The sequence below is a fragment of the Cannabis sativa genome, chromosome 1 (assembly GCF_029168945.1).
Source record: "Cannabis sativa cultivar Pink pepper isolate KNU-18-1 chromosome 1, ASM2916894v1, whole genome shotgun sequence".
NCBI lineage: Eukaryota > Viridiplantae > Streptophyta > Magnoliopsida > Rosales > Cannabaceae > Cannabis > Cannabis sativa.
Window position 1 is genome coordinate 44,029,735 of NC_083601.1, and position 20,289 is coordinate 44,050,023.

General features: G+C 29.6%; 3 protein-coding genes across 14 annotated transcripts; 1 reads left to right on the top strand and 2 right to left on the bottom strand.

Moving 5' to 3' along the window:
• Positions 1-4,189: 4,189 nt before the first annotated feature.
• On the top strand, positions 4,190-8,347 carry LOC115707320 (heterogeneous nuclear ribonucleoprotein 1). Of its 3 annotated transcripts, none has more exons than XM_061116715.1 (5): positions 4,190-4,572; positions 4,700-4,839; positions 5,076-5,298; positions 6,015-7,191; positions 7,814-8,347. In XM_061116715.1, the coding sequence occupies exons 3-5, from the start codon at positions 5,077-5,079 to the stop codon at positions 7,825-7,827; spliced, it is 1,413 nt and encodes a 470-aa protein (XP_060972698.1). In that variant the 5' UTR covers positions 4,190-4,572; positions 4,700-4,839; position 5,076; the 3' UTR covers positions 7,828-8,347. The 3 variants fall into 3 exon arrangements, with proteins under 3 accessions (XP_060972698.1, XP_030491099.2, XP_060972700.1); XM_061116717.1 differs by having other exon boundaries at positions 4,238-4,572; positions 4,700-4,948; XM_030635239.2 differs by lacking the exon at positions 4,700-4,839 and having other exon boundaries at positions 4,224-4,572.
• Positions 8,348-10,445: 2,098 nt separating this feature from the next.
• LOC115707326 (putative yippee-like protein Os10g0369500) lies at positions 10,446-12,772 on the bottom strand. 2 transcript variants are annotated; one of them, XM_030635256.2, is made up of 3 exons: positions 12,204-12,772; positions 11,569-11,677; positions 10,446-10,715 (listed from the first exon to the last, which is right to left on the bottom strand). In XM_030635256.2, exons 1-3 carry the CDS (start codon positions 12,338-12,340, stop codon positions 10,632-10,634), a joined length of 330 nt encoding a protein of 109 aa, XP_030491116.1. In that variant the 5' UTR covers positions 12,341-12,772; the 3' UTR covers positions 10,446-10,631. The 2 variants fall into 2 exon arrangements, with proteins under 2 accessions (XP_030491116.1, XP_030491115.1); XM_030635255.2 differs by having other exon boundaries at positions 12,198-12,745.
• A 474-nt stretch (positions 12,773-13,246) lies between these two features.
• On the bottom strand, positions 13,247-17,114 carry LOC115707324 (ras-related protein RABA5a). 9 transcript variants are annotated; one of them, XM_030635248.2, is made up of 5 exons: positions 16,878-17,114; positions 16,467-16,521; positions 15,114-15,187; positions 14,218-14,848; positions 13,247-13,889 (listed from the first exon to the last, which is right to left on the bottom strand). In XM_030635248.2, exons 4-5 carry the CDS (start codon positions 14,552-14,554, stop codon positions 13,552-13,554), a joined length of 675 nt encoding a protein of 224 aa, XP_030491108.1. In that variant the 5' UTR covers positions 14,555-14,848; positions 15,114-15,187; positions 16,467-16,521; positions 16,878-17,114; the 3' UTR covers positions 13,247-13,551. The 9 variants fall into 9 exon arrangements, with proteins under 9 accessions (XP_030491108.1, XP_030491109.1, XP_030491106.1 ...); XM_030635249.2 differs by having other exon boundaries at positions 14,218-14,922; XM_030635246.2 differs by having other exon boundaries at positions 14,218-14,931.
• Positions 17,115-20,289: the final 3,175 nt, after the last annotated feature.

A 20,289-nucleotide genomic window follows, 5' to 3' on the forward strand; every position in this document is an offset into this window, starting at 1 on the left:
AATCCACTTGAAATCTGAGTAAAAAACAGTGGCTATGGTTGATTCATTCACACTCACACATATGTATGTATATATTTATTTAATAGAAGGTCAAGGGTGATGATGTTGATGGATAATAGTAATATTGTAATAGAAGCATAAATATATATATAGGGGAATATATAAATATATAAATTTGCCTTATTGTGATGACTTAGAAACAATAATGTGACAACAACATAAGAAAGTGGATACCCAATACCTTTCACAGTAATGTGTGGATCTTGAAAACTTTGGTGTGATGAGCATCACATTAGAACAAGGGGCCTTATTTGGTGGGCACGTGCTAAAATCAATGTGGTATTATATCTTTCCTCCATCATCAAGTTTCTTTCTAAAGTACATATAACTATATACATGTATGTATACATACTCTACTCTGATTAATTGACTCTCATAATTTAAATACAAGATTTCAATTTGAATTTTGTTCAATTGCAAGAGAGAATGCAGTACTACAACTTAGGTAGTTAGCATTAATAATTTTTTGTTTAAAAAATTGATTTGATATGTAAGCGTTATTATTACGCAAAGTAATAATATATACAATTAACATGGTAGATAAGGTGGTCCGAAATCCAGCCAATTAATCCTTTTTTTCTTCTCCCCCACCCAACTTGATATGTAATAAAAAGTCTCATTTGTAGTTTTGAAATCTAATATAATAATTAATTCTGTTGTTGAGAGATACTTGAGAATAAAATACATATATAATGAGAAATTCTCTATGTATTGACGGTTGAGAGAGTAAATTATAAAATGTCAAATATTAGTTATATGAATAATAATAAAAAAAAAATAGAAATGAAAGGAATAATATAAATAAAATATTGGTAATGTAATGTAAAGAAAGGAAGAGTATAGGGTAGGGGGTTATATATTTATGGGTGCTATGGTCATCATATTAGAAAGACAATAACGTCATGCATGTGCATAATATATATATATATATTTATATGTGCATTTGATATGCATCTCTCAAATAACTGCTGTATTCTTTTGGAATAGGATGATGAGTGGGTGCACAAGCAATCCCTTCTGTCTTTCACACTCTCTTCTTCTTACTCTCTTATTATTTAAAAAACAAAAGAAGGTATTTTTGTAAACCATAATCTAATTATTCAGAAATAATACTTGTCCATGATCTTACTTTTTTAATGGGATTATTTCAAAATTATACGAAAACAACAAAAAAAAATTTATAAAAATACGGTTGTACGGAATTTTTAATATTTTTATAATTTTTAAAATTTTATTTACATAAAATACGATTTTTTTTTATGTATTTTTATGTTGTGCTCTTATTATTTTGTTGTTAGTTTTTTGTTATTTGTGTATTAATTTTTTATGTTGTTTAAATGTTATTTTTCTATTATATTTTTACGTGGTTTTATCATTGTTTTTATAAATAGTGTAAAAATATATATATAAAAAAATATCTTATTTTACTAAAAATAGTAATTTATGTAACACTAGTTATATTTGCACTCCAGAAAATGATAAATATTACTTATTATTAAAAAAATGTAAACTTAAATATATAATTTTTAAAATTTACTCTTAAAATTTTTTTTTTTAATTTTTTCCTCACATTATTTTATGTTAATTTCAATACTTATTTTAATTTTGTTTTCATAATTTTTTCTAACTCGTGTATATATATTTTTATTTTTTTTAAGAAAATTTTATATAATTTTTTATTTTAAATTTTTTTGTCATAATATTTAAAATATAACTTATTTTTATTTGATAGTTACTATTTTTGAGAATATAAATTAAAAGAAAAAAGTTGAAAAAAATTTAGTATAATTAAATATATAATTTTTTTTTAAAATTAGTACTCTTTAAAAATTTTTAGGGTGTAAATAAAATCTCCCTTTATGTAATTTTTTCTTTTTTTTAATTGATTATTTCACCCCTAACTACTTATAAATTGATGGTCTATTTATAAAAGTAAATAAAAGAATTAAATTGTATAGTTTAAGAAGTCAGGGAAATTTATAAAAATAATAGTTTATGTAATTTTCTTTTTATTGGTTGGTTTCACTCCTTTAATTACTAATAAATTGTTGATGTCTCTATTTATAAAAGTAAATAAAAGAATTAAGTTGTAGAGTTTAAGCAATAACTACTAGCTGTAATGAATTTATAATTATTGGTTTATTCTATATATTAGTTTACAAGGTATCCTTTTTTTTAGCAGTATAATATTATCATTATTATTTCTATTGTCAAAGCTACATTAACTAAATATGTAGAGTAATAAATGTGCATCTACATATTATTTTTTGAGAGAGCATTTACATATTATTTTAGTATAGAAAGTATGTGCAAAAATTATTACTCAATATATATGGTGAAGTATATGTAGATTTTTTTCTCAATATTCATATTATCGTTTAATAATTGCCATATATATTGCTAAACTGAAATAAAAATAATTTCAACGTATTTTTGTCGTTTAATAAATAAGTATAATATTCTATGAGTGGAAAGGAAATTGAGAATCCTTACACTTCTGGCAACTATATATAAAAATTACAAATAGAAGGTGAAGGTGAATAGAGGAAACATGTAAAGAAACGTTACAATTCAAATTAAAGAACAACAATACATATAAATAGAAAACATAACAAGTATATGAAAAAGAATAAGTGATGGATGTGAAAGAAGAAAGAACAAACTTTTACACTTACACAATTTGATCGCCATTTGTTCTATCGTGAAAAGGTGGATATGAAGAAGAAATAACAAACTTTTACATTTATTTTATCGTCATTTTTTAATCTTGAAAAGAGGAGGGGGTTACTAGGTGCGACTCTTCTTTTTGGGTGTAACTATAAGAGTTCCAATGTTCACCAAGACCCTATGTGGTGGGTCTCCCCCATTTACGTGCGACATATGAGCCCCAACTGAATACTAGGTGCATGTATGAGTGCCCCTGAGATAGATGTTAAGAGTGACTAAACTAGTAAAGATTGTCCTCTATTAAGACTCCCAAAACTAAAGGAGCCACCAAAATTCGAAATCAAGACTTTTAGCTTAAAAAACTACCTGTGAGTAAGCACTTTGTCACTAAACCATTTAAATGAACGAAGTTTAAGATCTCAGCGGCTCAGTCCAAAAATTTATTTTTCTCTATAAGCTAAACACTAAAGGATATTATCAAAAGAAACAACTCTATAAAATTTAGTTTTTTGGTAAATTTCTAACCAAGTGTTTTGTGGATAAAAAGTAGTGTCTTTAGATAAGATACCTATTTATAGGTTTTAGTTAAATTCTTTGAATTTCATTTTTCACCAATCTCATGATTGATTACCACACTTAGGTAGGATGTTTATGAGGTTAAACAAAAATATTTTGCAGTTACAAATTTTTTCGTTTCGAGACACTTCTTAGTAGCTCCTAACTGAAGTTGAAAAATTATAATATGAGATATATCAGTAGCATATACTTGGTGATATATCGCCTAGAACTATTGTATTATTTTTCTACTTTTGGTTTCTAGAAGCTGAATTGTTTTAATATTGGTCCCAATAAATTTCTTAACTAGCTTTCGAACACATTTTAGCAATCCATTAATTCTCCATAACACTTGTATCTTTTTTTTTTCGCAATGGTAAAAATTAGGTAAATTTGAGGAAGTTACAAAATGGTAACCAAATTTTTATACACCTCACATTTATGTTACATGATTTGAGAAAATTATTTATTTTGTTACATTTTATATTTAATCTATATTATATAATTGAATAAATAATATAACATATAAGACTTAAATAAATGCTTCACACATTGATAAGACACAATTTTTATACTAAGATTACAAATGAATATGAAAAAATATATATACAAAACCAAATCGTATCATTTGGACTTATTGTTATATTTTATAATAATTAAATTACTATTTTTTTTGAGTCAAAATTACTATTAAATATATAGTAAATAAGAAGATTGTAACCGCAGCTGAAGTAATTTGATTATGAAAAAGAAAATGTAATTAATTAAACAAAGGGTCCATAGTTGTAATTAAAGAAAAGAAAAGGGAAAGCATGGAAATAATGGAAGTGTAAACGTTGAAGTTTAACGGAAGATGTCTGTCTGTAAATGTAATATAGTGTGGATTTTATTTTATTTTAATTAATTTTTTGAAAATTATAAATAAAAACATAATAATAAAACTTGGAAGGAAGTCACCATCTTTCATCGTCTCCTTTGTAACTTTCTTACACGAGAGGATAGCCAAGCTTCTCTCTCTTTTCATCTCACACCAAATATATAATATAAAGCCCATTTTAGATGCAAATTCTTTTCCTCATTCATATCCTCTCTTCTCTGTTTTGATACATAGCTTTCATTTCTACATACATATAAATATATAATCTAATTGAACAAACAGAAACAGTAATTACTAATTGGAAAAGCAATAAAAAAGAAAAGAAAAAAGAGGGCCTCTCGCCCTCTAATCTTATTATGCCTCTTCTCAGATCTTAGATTCTCATCATTTCCCATCTGGGTTCTCTTCATTTGGTAAATTTTCATTAGAAATGCTTCGTTTTTTCATAGAAAAAAGCTTCTGGGGATCTGGATCTTCTTTTAATCCAAGCATCAATTTTTGTTTTTTATTTTTTTCTTCTGTTTTGTTCTTTCTTTACAGGAATCATAGGATTGATTGTGGGTCGATCAGTAATAGTTTTGTGAAGCCTCTGATGTTTCTAGATTGAATCCTAGGATACCCATTCTCATATCTAACTAAGAAGACTATCATTCCCAGTTTCGTTTGAATTATCTTTTAAGGTGCAATATTGTTGATTAATCCGCGTTACCAGAACTTTCCATGTGTTAGTCAGTCTAGTCTTTTAAGGCAACATATCAAATACTGTATTCCTTAGAGAATCGGAAAAGGGTACCTCTGATTATGTTTCCTTACGTAATTCTCATCTACTTACGTGCTGCCGATTAGATCCGGTGTATATTACTTTGTTGTTGATTTATAATTATATTGATTGTGTGTTGTTGTTTTTCTTGAGCAGAATGGAAATGGAACCTGGCAAGCTCTTTGTTGGTGGTATATCTTGGGACACAAATGAAGACCGTCTCAGAGAGTATTTCCAGGCTTTTGGAGACGTAGTTGAAGCGGTGATTATGAAGGATCGAGCTACCGGCCGTGCTCGTGGATTTGGTTTTATTGTTTTTGCCGACCCTGCTGTTGCAGAGAAAGTTGTTGTAGAGAAACACGTGATAGATGGTAGAATTGTAAGTTTTTTCAGCTTTGAATCGTATCTTCCTCTCTTCAAAGTTTCAAAATTTATAGATTACAATGATACTGTTTTATTGGTTTGCATATCATTTGGAATATATATGATCGTATTTGGTGTACAAGTTTCTTATATTTCCAACTCTCAAACGCTAAGGTAATCAACTTTGATTTGTTGTATGTCATTGTTGAGAAAAGAGCAATGCATCTTTACATATGTGTGTACACGTATCATATGCATACTCTAATTTAAATAGAAAAAATGAGGCTGGTGTCTTAGCACCAGATTACTCAAATCAAGTGCTGTTTCTGGGTTTCAATTCATTCATGAAATTGGTTAGGTGTAGGACAAAATTTAAAGTAATGATCAGCATAATTCTATGTTGCATTGTCTATTGGTGGCAAATGGCAATGGATTTTAAAATGAGTTCTGTGGGAAGTTATTTCATTTCAAGGCATAGCTACATTTTAGTTAGAAAGGTTGCCAAATGCCAATTGGCAATATATAGCAATACCATTATGCAACAATCAAAGTTGCTTGATACATAACAATTTCAATTTTCAAGGTTCCTTGCTTGACATATTTTGTATGGTTTGCTTGTAATTGTACCTGTCTGTTTGCATTGGCTTTTAGGAGCTTAGAGCTTTCTGGACTCTCCTTTCTGCAGTATAGCCTGAAAATTACAACTTCATTTAACTAGATTTTTAATCTTAGGTTGAAGCAAAAAAGGCAGTTCCTAGGGATGATCAGAACATCCTGAACAGAAGTAACAGCAGCATTCATGGGTCACCTGGACCTACTCGTACAAAAAAGATATTTGTAGGAGGTTTAGCATCGACAGTAACTGAAAGTGACTTTAAGAAGTATTTTGATCAGTTTGGGATAATTACAGATGTTGTAGTGATGTATGACCATAACACACAGAGGCCTAGAGGATTTGGTTTCATTACTTATGATTCAGAGGATGCAGTAGATAAAGTGTTGTACAAAACCTTCCACGAACTTAATGGCAAGATGGTTGAGGTTAAGCGAGCTGTCCCAAAGGAGTTATCCCCAGGACCAATTCGGGGCCAGTTAGGTGGTTTTAGCCAGGGTGGTATTGGTAGAGTTAGTAGCTTGCTTAATGGATACTCTCAGGGGTATAATCTCAACTCAGTTGGAGGGTATGGTAGATTTAGTCCAGTTACTGTTGGTCGGAGTGGATTTTCACCATTCAATAATGGTTATGCAATGGGAATGAATCTTGAGACAGGGTTGAATCCAAGCTATGGAATTAATGCAAACCATGGCTCTAACCTCAACTATGGACGGGTATTGAGCCCCTCATATGGTGGAACCCCAAACCGATACAGTAGCGCCGCTGGTTATGGTGGGGTCAATGAAGGAAGTAGCTCTATTCTAAGCACAACAAGTCGGAATTTGTGGGGCAATGGCAATCTCAACTATGCTGCAAACTCAAATTCAAATGCTTTTCTAGGTTCTGGTGGTGGGAACACAGGAGTTAACTCTTTTGGCAGCATTGGACCACTTTGGGGCTCCTCACCTAATGCAAACCAAGGTGGAGGTGCTGGTTCAACCTATAGTACTAGCAATCTCAGTTATGGTGGGAGAGATGCCGGTTTTGTTGGGTCTGGAAGTTTAGGCTTTGGAAGAAATGCAAATGTAGCAGCAGCATCATCATATGCCACAAATGGTGGTTATGATGGCACTCATGCAGACATATATGATGGTGGCTCACTTTATGGGGATGCCACTTGGAGATCCTCACCATCAGAGCTAGAAGGGTCTGGCTCGTTTGGATTTGGACTAGGAAATGGATCTTCAGATGTCATGAGTAAAAATTCTGGTTATATTGGGGGTTATGGTGTTACCAATAGACAATCTGCAAGAGGTAACATTATCTTCTTTCTCTGCTGATTTCTGAATTCAAATCTCATCTTCATGTGAAAGCTTTTTATTATATATGCTATATTCCCATATTATTAGCATTAGAAACTTGACTGAAGTAGAGTTCCAAACTCAGGTTTATGACATTTATAATGTCACTAACAGTAAAACTGTATTCTCCTCTGTGCATGGACTATAAACTCCATAATACACTTTAAACCTTAAAGCAAGTCAACAGGCTTGAAGAATTGATTCAATTAGTTGTTGCAACTTAACATTATTTATTACTACGGACTACTTCAATTGCTTTGAAATCTACCTAAATTGTTTGGTGCCAAACAATTAGCTGCAGATTTATAACTTGTACTGTAAACCAAGACCAATCTTTTACAAGCACATAAATACATAGAATATGTATCCTGTTTTTGAAGTCATGAATTGCATCCTATAAATTAAGGAGTCTTTGAATGCTGGCTATGAATTACACCTCATTTTAACATTTATGAAATCTGTATCATGTTATGCTCCATCCTCTTTTTAATTACTTTGATCCTAATTCAGACAAATCAGATTTGATTAATGTAGCCTTTGTAGTAACAAGGTTCTTTCATCATTACTTGTTTCAGGAATTGCTACCTAGGAAGTTTATGGAATGATTGGTTAGAAGTTTTTGTAGATGAAGTGTCTTTTGTAAGCAGGTGGAGAGCTGCTTAGTTTATACTAAAACATGATTAGAGCTAATTAATTCACCTGTTTCAGAGATTACAGAGAGAAATTTACTTAAGGGATTTCTCTGAAGATTTGAGATTGAGTTTGATATGAGGTGTTCGTCTCTTGGGATTTCGTTTGAGATGATGTATAATCAGATTGCGGAGTATACACAGAACAGAATTTTTTGTATCATGTGTCTCTGGTTAGAGAGATCCATACACATAAAAGGGAAGTTGTTTTATTTCTTTCTTCTTTTTCCATATTTCTCTGCTGTAACATTCAGCAAATTTGTTTGTTCTTGTCAGTCAGTCAGTCAGTCAGTCAGGTATGTTATTTTTTTTCTTCTTAATTTTGTTCTTCCTGTCTTTTGGGGCAGATTTTATGAAATGTAATGTCTGAGTGTGGAGTTTTTTCAATATTATACCTAAAATTGATTTTATTTACAAAAATACTTTTAATAAATTTATTTGCACAAACACCGATGTGCTACGTCACCATAGCGAAATTTAAAATTATTATCGAAAATAAAAAAAAAAAAACTTGAATATTCTCACTTCTAGAAATATTAATGTTTAGTAAGTTTAAAAAAAATAACTTTTAGTGTTAATAATATATCAATTAGTAACTTTTTATTAAAAAAAAATGGCTCAAGATAATTTTTTTCTCATACATTTAGTTGTTTATTTTGATCAGATAAATTTAAAATTATGATTTTATTTTTTAATTTTTAGTTTATATTATATGTTATTTTATTATTTAAGATATTTAGAGGTTATTTTTTTTTTAGTAATTTTAAATCCTATTTTGAATTGTAGGAAATATATATATTTTTTTCGATATAAATAAAGATGAACATGATGAAAGTAATTTTTCCCAATCAATTTTAAGTTATTAACATAGAAGTATACCATTTTATTTTATGGGTTACTACAATAAATATTATAATATTTCATATTTAAAAGTTTTTTAGTATCTAAATAAATTTACTTTAAATAATTAACACCAACACATCCTATAGAACAGAAAAGAGATCATGTTTAAAAATTTAATTTCTTATAAGTTATTTTAGAAATTAGTTGGCATTTGAAAGTTTGATTTTCTAGTAAAGAAATTAAAAGATTTTTTTGAATTTTAATTATTTTTTTCGACAACGGTAAAAAAAATATATGCTTTCTATATGTTGAAAAGATCTCTTTGAGAAATAGATCACGGTAATATAATTTTTCAGTTCAAATAATTACTGGTGTAACTAGAAAATTTTTTTAAATTTTTTTTAAAAATCAAAAAGGAAAAATAGTTATTTTTTAATATTGAAGAAAATTATGAATATAGTGTAAATTTCATATAATAGAGAGTGAAAAAAAAAAAAAAGGAAAGATTGTGAGAGATTGAATTGATTATGGGCTCTCAAATCTCAAATTATTAATGCTTACAAAATAATTCAAGTACTCGGTACTAAGCATAATAAAAAACCAAATTATACAATTAAAATAAACTTATAGTCACTCTGTGTAAATAATCTTTTTTTTTACTATTGTGTGTGATACGCTTAAGAAAACCAATTCACTCTTAGTTAAATTCATTTTCAATATCAAATTTATATTTAATTTTTCTTTTATGTTGGTGAAAGAATGTAACTCAATACTCTAGTTTTTCCTTTCTTTTTTTACTATTCCATGAATTACATTTATAGCAAATTATTGAATTTCAGTTTCGAATGGCTTTTTGTATTTGGTTGCTAACTTCGTATTCAATTGACATTTATAATAAAGGGAAGTATTTATTTTTACACTTCAAAGTATTTTTTTTTTTTGTATTATTACGAAAAATACACATAGAAATCTATATAGCAATCAATGGAGCAACTAAAAAATTTATAGCAACCTAGAAACCAACAGAGTAACTCAAATTGTAAATTCAAAAAAAAATAAAATAAAAAAATAGTATATAAGATAATTTCTCTATAATAAACTAATACTTTTAATATATTCTAGTTAATCCAATAAACTTGATTTTAAAGCAAAACCTTAAAAAAATGTATACATGTAATAAGAAAAATGGTTTGGATTTTTGTTGAATTTGTTCATTCATACTAAAGAGGAGAATTATCTTAATCTAATTATATATATACATTATTATAAAACGAATTTCAAGCACAATTGGTATAGATATTCAAAATAATCCTGTTTACAATCCATCAATACACTTACTTGTAAAAATGAATTGGTTCGTTGAGTATAAATTAAGTGCCAAACAAAAACTCAAATTGACTAGAAAGCTATTCCATTCAATTTTAACAGATTGGCAACAATAGCAAAGGTTCCCATTTCTCTGTTGAAAGAACTTAACCTCAATTAATTTGTGTGGTGAATTAAACTCCTATCCAATAGATATTCTTTTTTTTTTTTTTTTTCTTTTTCCGAAAGTCAATAGATAGATATTCTTTTTATTGATTTATTCTGGGGTTTATCTTCCAAATGATTTTCATGGTTGGTAATTGAGTGGTCCAATACTTATAAGAATAGGATGTGGCTGATAAAACCAGAATGTAGCAAACAGTGACAATTGTAACAATTCTAAAATGGATCAACATCAGTCAGATATCTTTAAGTTGAAAGCAAGGTTCATAGAAACAAACTGATAAAATTCTCTGCTTGAAGAATTCTATGTACAAAATTGAAGAAAAATGGCCTTTGCTCAACTCTTCTTCTTCTTCTTCATCATCATCGATCCTCACCAACCCTCCTTTAGCATCCGTTCCTTCTCCAAAATATACATTCCTTCTTTATATTTTTGGCTTGGTTCATAAGCCTTCTCCTAAAAGCAAATATCATAATCAGTAAACAGCAGCCTTAGTATCAACAAAGATCCCCACCTCACCAACCACTATGTAAATAAGATACTCAAGCAAAATAGTACTACAAATTTGGCACGAATGTAAATAGTTAGTGATAACAACAAATAACTAGATAGCTTGCTTGTCCTAACCCAGAAAAATTAAACAACAGGTAACCAGGGTTCAAGATTCAAATAAGATGTCAATTACAGAACAAGAGTCCATTTTACAACTTATCTTTAGAGCATAACAATTACTTCATTGTAGACTACTTTGAACGTTCATTAAAGGAAGCAAAGCATTAAAAATTACTCCAAATTACCAATAAAAAGTAACATATACAACTAGGCGGATCCAGAATAAAAGTTGAGGGGTGTTTTTTTTTTTTTTTTTTGTGAAGGGGGTCAAAAAGTAAGTTCTAAATATTACAAAATAAGGGTATTCTTCCTCTGTGTTTGAACCCTTGACCTTTAAGTTAATTTAACCATTATACAAAAGCTAGTGCTATGTTTATATGTATCGTCTTTAATTTTAAATATATGTGAGTCTGCCCTTGTGTACAAGATAGTGAAATCATATCTTCTAGGGTCTATTCATACGACCGAATCACTCATGCCATCGAGTGGCGTCTTAGAGAAAGCATTATCAAAACAAGTGCAATATTGGACAATAGCAGCATCAAAATCAAAATTAAAACCTCTGAAGAGCAATGCAAGAGTTCAAAATCAGTTATTCAAACCCGCCACATCAAAAGGGTTCAAAATGCAAGAAATTAGAATTGGTACACAATACGAAACAAAACAAGTCTAAACTAAATAAATTAGACCAACTTACATATCTCCAGCCCAGAATCTGTTGGCAGGAACTGCAATAGATGTCATTCACAGTATGCAAACCACTAATGAGACTTCGCTCTTCGGTAGGCCCAAGTGATATGTTTACCCTGGAAATGTTTAGTAATGAACACTTAGACTTGCAGGCCTTGGTCAATGCCTGGATCACATCATTTCAATGCATATAGAGTCTCACCTAGATTCTTACATGGACACCCAAAAAGCAATGCTGTCAATAAATGAGAGGTGTTGAATGATGCCAATCCAAGAACTCACCATTGAAAACAGAAACACCCTTTTAATATAACACAGTTAAAAGCTCAAAACAAAGTATAGCCAAATTAAAATACAGAGCTTGCAATACAACATGTTATGTGTTTTTGATTTCATACAACAAGAAATGCGGTGATACATGTTCGGTAACAACATTGTTAAGCATCCTAAACAAAAGAAACGAAAAACCACAGGCAACTAACAAAGATGAAGAAATTACACAATGAAACAGTCACAGAACAATACATGGTGTACAATTAAAAAACGATGATAAAAAAAAATCCCAATTCCCAAAATCAAAACTTGCTGTATCAGGTAATTGAAAGAAAAAAAAAACGAGGGGCAAAAGGGGCTTACGCATGCCTAAAGAGGTAGGCTCTACCAAAACGACCTTGAAAATCCTTGGAAACGATGTCTTCGTGGGAGGCAGAGTCAACCTTGCAAAACTTACACTTGAAGATCTTGTGCCCACTCAGCGATTCAATATATAGTCTCCCCATGATTGATATATAACTCTCTCCTCACCTTTGCCCTAATACTAAAACTAAAAGTAAAAGGGATCACGACGAGCTTTGGTAATGGTTTGGTTCCCCTCTTTTTCTAATCTAAAAGACTAAAACAGTCAATATCCCTTTTAGAATATCTTATTTAAATTAAAAAATTTATTTTTATTTTTTATATATAAAATTAAATGTCCCTCTATTGATTTTTGATTGTGCTGGAAAGGGATTATGCCTTTTCGGTCAGGTCAGACAGAGAGTATTAGCTTTGGGAAGTTCACTGAATCCGTGACTTGACTGTGCCATGAAAGAGTTAAGAACCACTAATACAGCGACATGTCCAGATCAAAAAGAGGGTATTTCTGTCATTTCAGCTTTATGTGTGAGCCAAATATACTTTACCTTAACCCCCATTGTCATTCCTTTCGTACAGTTTGGTTCCCACTTTATTATTTGGTTTCCAAGCAATCTTCCCCCATTGGCTGGAACGAGATCTAATTATTCATTACTCTTTTATTCAAGTGCTTTTCTTTTTCATCTCCAAGAAGATATTTCACACCAAACTTCCAGGTCAAAGAGAAAATAAGAAATAATTTCAACAACAAATTTCAAGTTTCAGCTAGGAAAAAAGAAAAAGAAAAGTCCATACTATATTTGACTTTGTCTTTATAATATGTGTAAATAGTGAAAAATTGATACACCCTTTAGATTGTTCTGTTTCCATAGAATCACTTCAAAGCAAAGCAAAGAAAATAAATAGTATGTTCTTTCCTCACATTACAAGCAATCCTACCTAAGACACATTTAAGAAACGGACTTCTGTACTCCAAGTCCAACACAAGCTAGATATCTTATTATGCAAGAAATGGAAAAAAAAAAATAAAAAAAAAAAAAAACTTGAGAGGCAAAACACAAGAACCTAGTAATGACATAAGCAAAAAAAGAAAAACTTGTATTGTATAGCATAGCCTTCTTAATACCCCCTTCACTTCATTTACATTTTCTACTTTAATTCTCTTCTACAAGCATCAATCACCCACGGGAAAAAGAAAAGAAAAAAAAGGTGAGAATGAATTAAATTTGAATTAACATTTCCATGAACTCCAAGAAATCTGGTCCCGTGGAGAAGAAGGAATGTGGAATAGATTAAGTGGAAAGAGACTAGTTAGAACCAGCAAAAGATTGTTCAGAAAATTCCATGGTGCATAGCTTTAAGAAGAGCAGCACCAACCCTTTTTAAGTTCGGGCCCTGTTTCTGGAGTTCCTTCTGCCTGTAAAACCACAGTCTTTCCATTCCCTGTCCATGTAGGATCCTGTTTCTTAAGCTCTTGAGAAATCATAACTTTACGGCTTAATATGTGGTAGATCTCTTTCACAACCGTCTGAAAGGCAGCAACAACATTAGATGAATCAAGAGCCGATGTCTCCATGAAAAACAAACCCTGTGCTTCAGCCAAGGCTTTGCCTTCAGCGGTGGATACCTCCCTAGCATCTTTAAGATCAGACTTGTTACCAACAAGTATTGTGACTACATTCATGTCGGAGTGAGCTGTTGAAATAATACACCATGCCAATTAATACTTTTTTCATCACGTTAAAAAATGGATGCACAGGGTGTTAAAACCAAAAAATTAAGCTATATATACATCAACAGAGAAGTGCAAGGCAAGAGAATCACAGTTATGGATCCATTTTCTAACCTTCTCAAGTTGAAAACAAAGTTTCATAGTTTTCAAAAATATGACTAGCATCAAAAGAAACCACAATGTGAGCTATAGAGAAAGAGGAGAATAAAAGAGAATTTGTGTGTATGCAGGTGAGCATATGATGTAAAGCCAGAACAAAGACAAGTCAAGAAAGATTTCCAGGAATCTTACTATGAAGTTCATTAAGCCATCTTCCAATGCTATCAAATGTTTGGCGTCTACTTATATCGTACACCACAAGAGCTCCGACCGCACCTCTATAATATGCAGATGTAACAGCTCTGAACCGCTCTTGACCAGCCGTATCCCATATCTGTGCTTTAATTTCCTTTCCATTGATGTCAATCTTCTGTGTTTGGAACTCTACTCCTATAGTTGATTTTGAATTCGGGTAGAACTCATCCCTAGCAAATCTTGCAAGCAAATTTGATTTTCCAACAGCAGAATCACCAATAAGAACAATCTTGAAAAGATAATCTTCAGTTTTTTCCTCAGAATAAAAAGCCATTGTCAGCCTTCACAGAATTGTCACTCTATAAAAACTAATAAAGAGTAGCCATCTGTAGTTTGGGCCTTTAAGGACTCATATTTACCCTACGAGACATCAAGCTTTACCATGTTCAAGAAGAGGAGGGAATCACTCATACAAGAAGAAAACAGCTGACACAAGAAACTTGGATGCCAAGGCAGGTATATAAAGAAACATAAGCTGCCACTCAGTAATCACTCCAGCGAAAGAAAAAAGGGCACAGAGCACAATTATAAAAGAGATGGGGAATTCCCTGGCTCCACTTTCAGCTTCCTGCACAGATTTTAGTCTAGCAGATCACTTCCTCTTCAGTTAAAGGAATAGCCCTCCATAAAAGTGACACAGGTCTAAGATCCCTGTTTTGTGGTAAGGGCATCAAGACTTACATAATAACAATACATAACAACGATGCAACTTTTAATAAACTAATTCTATAGAATGGCTGAGGGACAGTGCATTTTGTGAATTGACCAAAGTTGCATACATGTGCATACTGCAATAACTATAAAATATAAATTTCTACAGAAATAGGTAATACCTCAATTCTTTGTTTGACTTGAACTTTGGCCTCTTTCTAGTTCCTACTCCAGCTTAATGCTTCAATGGTCAATCCTGAGGAGGAATGATGTTTAATAGACTATTTCTTGAAACAACATATTTCAATACGCATGTGAGTGATGTCACAACATCCGACCATCAAATCAGAAGCTTCTTGCTTCATTGAAATACTACCAAACCCTTAACATGATATTTCACGTATTCAAATATGTTGCCAGCATTATTACATGACCTGACTAGCTGTGTTGAATTATATACATGCAATATGATGAGAATGCAGGGACCAGATGAAAATTAACTTGTAAATCTGCATTCTTACGTTATAAAAATTGAGTGATCCCCTTCATATAGCTTCTTTGAAATCTTGCTTTGATGAAGGTTTAACAAAAAATCAATTTAAGTCTCAAATTCAGCTTATTCTAAATATGCTGAGATAATATGTTAAGATGTAAGTTGATGAGTCAATTTCTTCCATTATTCTATTATTGAATTTTTTTAAATAGATTTGCAATAATTGAGGTCCTACATGAATGATTATATGGCAGTGGCTAGATAAGTATAACAAAGTAGCAGAGGTTACTTTCAATATCACCAGTGACCCCAAACTATTCACCCTCACAGAAAGAAAAGCCCTCCCTTTTCAAAATAAATAAATAAATAAAAATAATAATTAAAGAAAGAAAGAAAGAACAGCCCTTCTACTGTAAGAAGTAATAATAGCATTATGACAAATGGCATAAGTTCTAGGAACCAATTTACAAACATATTCATACCATACCCCAACCGCTAGTAATTTTCACATGTCTTGTCTACTTCATATTGTAAAACTCCATTAACGAGTATTAATCTTCAAAAACCAGAGTCAGAAAGTATAACACTGTAAACCATTATATAAATCTTCAAAACAATGAAGAGAATAGATTCTAATTAAAACCAAGTAAACTAGCTTATGTTCTGGTTACTCAAAAGATATTCTCCTTAGAAGCCGGGAAAAAAGCAAGGTCATGAAAGTTCTTATTCCATCTTAAACTAATAGACACCAAGACTCAAGAGCGTCAACCAGCACCCCCCTCTGACAGTCACCCAAAAGTCTAATTGTATTATACTCCACTTTAACACATGAAAGACCATTTTAAAAAGTAACACGCCTTTAATTTCCTATCACCAGAATACCCTTACAGATGAAGAATTTCCCTTCCTCCAACTCTTCGAATAACAAAAAATCAAATAACAAATTCTGAAGTTTCTAAATTTCTATTGGGAAATAAATAAATAGCACCGTTAAAAGGACAGAATGCTAATAAAAAAAAAAGCCATGAATTCTAAGAATTACCTGATTATGGACCCAATACTAGAATACCAGATCATTAACTTGAACTTGTCCCAACCTACCACAACCCAATCCACTCAGAATTGTTACATAAATCTATAATAATCAATAAGCCTTCCACATCCCAAAAGAGAATAATACTAAATAAAATCGATTTTTGGTAACGTACGTATGAGCGTAAGCACCAAGAGAACATTGAAAATTTCAAGATCCAAAGAGAATCACAAAAATTATTGGTCTAACTAAAATTGCAATGACTAAAAACTATCAAAGAATACAATCAAATGAAAATGAAGGTTAAATTTCATAAGGGCATTTCGAATTTTGTGATAGGATCCGGTGAGAGAACTGAAAACGCTAAACGCGGGCGTGCGTGCATATTATATATATAGAAATGGATAAAGAAAGAGTTACCGTAGAAATGTGATGGGTAGATCGGAGGTCAACGGGCGGAGACGGTGTGGAGAGTAAACGGCGAAAGTATGAGGATAAGAGAACCCCACCGGACAAATGAAGAGGATGGAGAAACGTACAAAAGGGCTGTTTGGGTAATATATTCAAAATGGTGAGGGCATTTATGTCTCATTATTATGTTCTTTCAGTAAAATATGAATGAAAGTGATAAACGAACAAAAACAAGACAGAAATACTAAAGTACTAAACTAACACACCTAGCCTATATTATATATACACCAAAAACACACCCATACCAATTTTCACATATTTATTATTTAGATTATGACATCATATTTATATTTACATATCTATAGTTATCTCCCAAAAGGTTATTTTGGTCCAATATTGTTATGTGTTTCCATGTTTAGAAAAAAATTTATTGTTTTTTCTTTTATAATATTATCTAAATTTTTAAAAAAATTTAAATTATTTATAGTTTCGATAAATAAAATTTAAATATTTTGTTGTGCTATTTTTTTTATACATAGTAAATAATTATTTAAATATTATTTTCATTACTATAAATTATTTTAATATTAAAGATAATCTTAAAGAAGTACAACATATATGATTTATTTATTTTTTTAGGAAAACAACATATATGATTATATATAAAAAAAATTAAAAAAATTGTTATAGATACCAAAACAAATAAAAAATCTAGTACTTTACATTATTTTAAACAATATATGTAATCTCCTCTAAAATATTGGACAATAGGCACCATGTGTCTTAGCAATGCTCCAAAGGATAGAAGTATATAAGGCACCATGCCATAAAAAAAAACATGTTATTGAAATATTATTTTGATAACGTCTTACAAATTTATAATAATTTGATAAAGTCTTCAATCAAGGGATCTCCATTTGAATTTTATGCTCATTTCTTGAAAAAAAATGCATATTTGGTTGATAAAATTTTATAATTAAATACCATTAAATGTCTGAAAAATATCCAAAATGAAAGCAAATAATTTAAGAAATAATTGAAAGAGAGTAACCAAAAACTAACATATGTCCTCATAGCTTGTATTATAGGTTGCCTGTGATAAGTGTGTAAAATACATATTGTTAGGTGTATTTGAGTAAATAAATATAAATAAAGTATTCATTGTAATTTGTTATAATTTAAATGCAAAATTATTTAAGTTGAAAAAGTTAATTTAAATCTACTTTTGTGTTTCAATTTCGATTTAAAGCAAAAGATGGTAATAATGAAAATGTATAATGAAATCCAATCAAAAGCCCACGTCGCCTTCAATGATATTGGGCCTTCATTTCCAATGTGGACACATGACCCAACTGCAAATCCTTTTCAACAATTCACTTTCCCATGCCACCCCAAAGTTCACTATTTCATTTTCAAGCACGTAACATGAAGTAAAATGCTAGATTTCTTTTCTTTCTTTTTTTTTTTTTTTTTTTGATAAGTAAGAAAAATCTTAGATTGATTAAATGCATCTAAATCTAATGGACCCCACAATTGTGAGTTATGTCTCCCATTAAGATATGCTTTGCTCGACTCTTGCTCCATCTAATGTGTACACAACTAGGTTTCACCAAATTAAAAAAATATATATATTACAAAACGTGATTAACGTCTTATACAAACAAATATTTTAAATCAATTAAGCTGATTAATTAAATTCATGATTTGAATTAAAACTCATTAACCTCAACCTTTTGCTATAATATATACTCGCGTTGCGGGGTCTTAAAAAATCATAAGCTATACATTATTAAAAGAAATTTATATTTTTAAAAAATATTAAATTAATAAAATACTAATTAATTATTAGACAAATAAAAAATTTATTTACAATTTACATATAAGAAAATTATAATATTTTTTAAATTTGAGTTTTTTACAAAGTTAGATCATAAAAAAAACTAAAGTTTCTAAAAAATAATATAAATGCATTAAAAAAAATATGATCTATCTTATTATTCTTGGTCTTACATATATAGATTTTTTTTTAATTATTAACAATTAATTTATTAAAATATATTTTGAGAAAAATTGTCGAGGTGTATTTTTTTATTAGAAATCAATGATCACTACTTTTTAAAACGAAATTAATAGTTACTAATAACACGCATAATTTTTTTCACTGATCAATTAATAAAAAATGTATAAAACATTATTTAAACTTTCAATAATAAATTACAATTATTAATATCAATCTATTTATATATCTATGTGACTATGTAATGCAATTGTTAGGCACGATGACATTGCAGCATGTATAAACTTTCTTATATTTTCTTGCTCTCTTATTTTTTCTAATTTTTTAGATTTTTCTTAATATTTTTTTATTTGATACTAATTATATTAATGCCAAGTAATTAAAAAAGTAATTAAATAAAAATAATAATATATGTGTCTTTTCATTTTTTTAGTGTATTATTTTAATTTTTTAAATAAATATTCAATTACAAAAGAAGCGATTAAAAAAAATAATTAAATAGAAGTAATATTATAGGGTGATTCTACAATGCATTCCCTTAAAAGGGATGTACTAATGCATCCATAATTTGTTTTGGCATCCAGAAGAATTTTTTAATCTAATTTTTTTCATATTCATGTACGTTATATCTATGTAAGATATCTTACAAAATTTTGAGAAATTCAGAATAATTTACAATATAGAAAACAATGTTCAAACAACCTATTTTACACGCGTATAAAATAAAATAGTCAGGTGTGCAACACACTGTTTGAACGTAGTTTTCGGCGTGTTAAACTTTTCCGAATTTCTTATAAATTTGCAGGATGTCTTAAATAACTATAACGTATATGATCATGAGAAAAAAATTGACTAAAAAATTATTACGGATACTAAAACAGATAGGAGTGCATCAATATATCCATTTTAAGGGAGTGTATTGTAGAATTTTCCAATATTATATGTGTCTTTTCATTTTTTAAGTGTATCATTTTTAATTTTTTAAATAAATATTCAGTTAAAAATAAATTATTTAACTGCTCTAATTAATCAAGTAGACCTATATATATACGAAACACTTTTTAATGGGCATTACCCATAAATGGTTACTAAACAAATTTAACTATAAATATTAATTTTAAAAATATCAAACTATCGAATTTTGATCTAATAACGAATAATGAAATCACAAATTCGAATTTTTATGCTTAATTTAACTACTTAATTAAAAAAATATCAAAAAATATCTCTTTTTACACTATATCAAAAAATATGTTCATACAAAAATATTTAACTCAAACTCAACTTTTTATTTTCTTATTTTTCTTGCTAAAAAGTGTTTTTTTTTAAAAAAAAAAAATTTACCGATAGAACAATCTCAGCCCATATAATATAAAAATGAGAGATTTATTTTAATTAAATAAA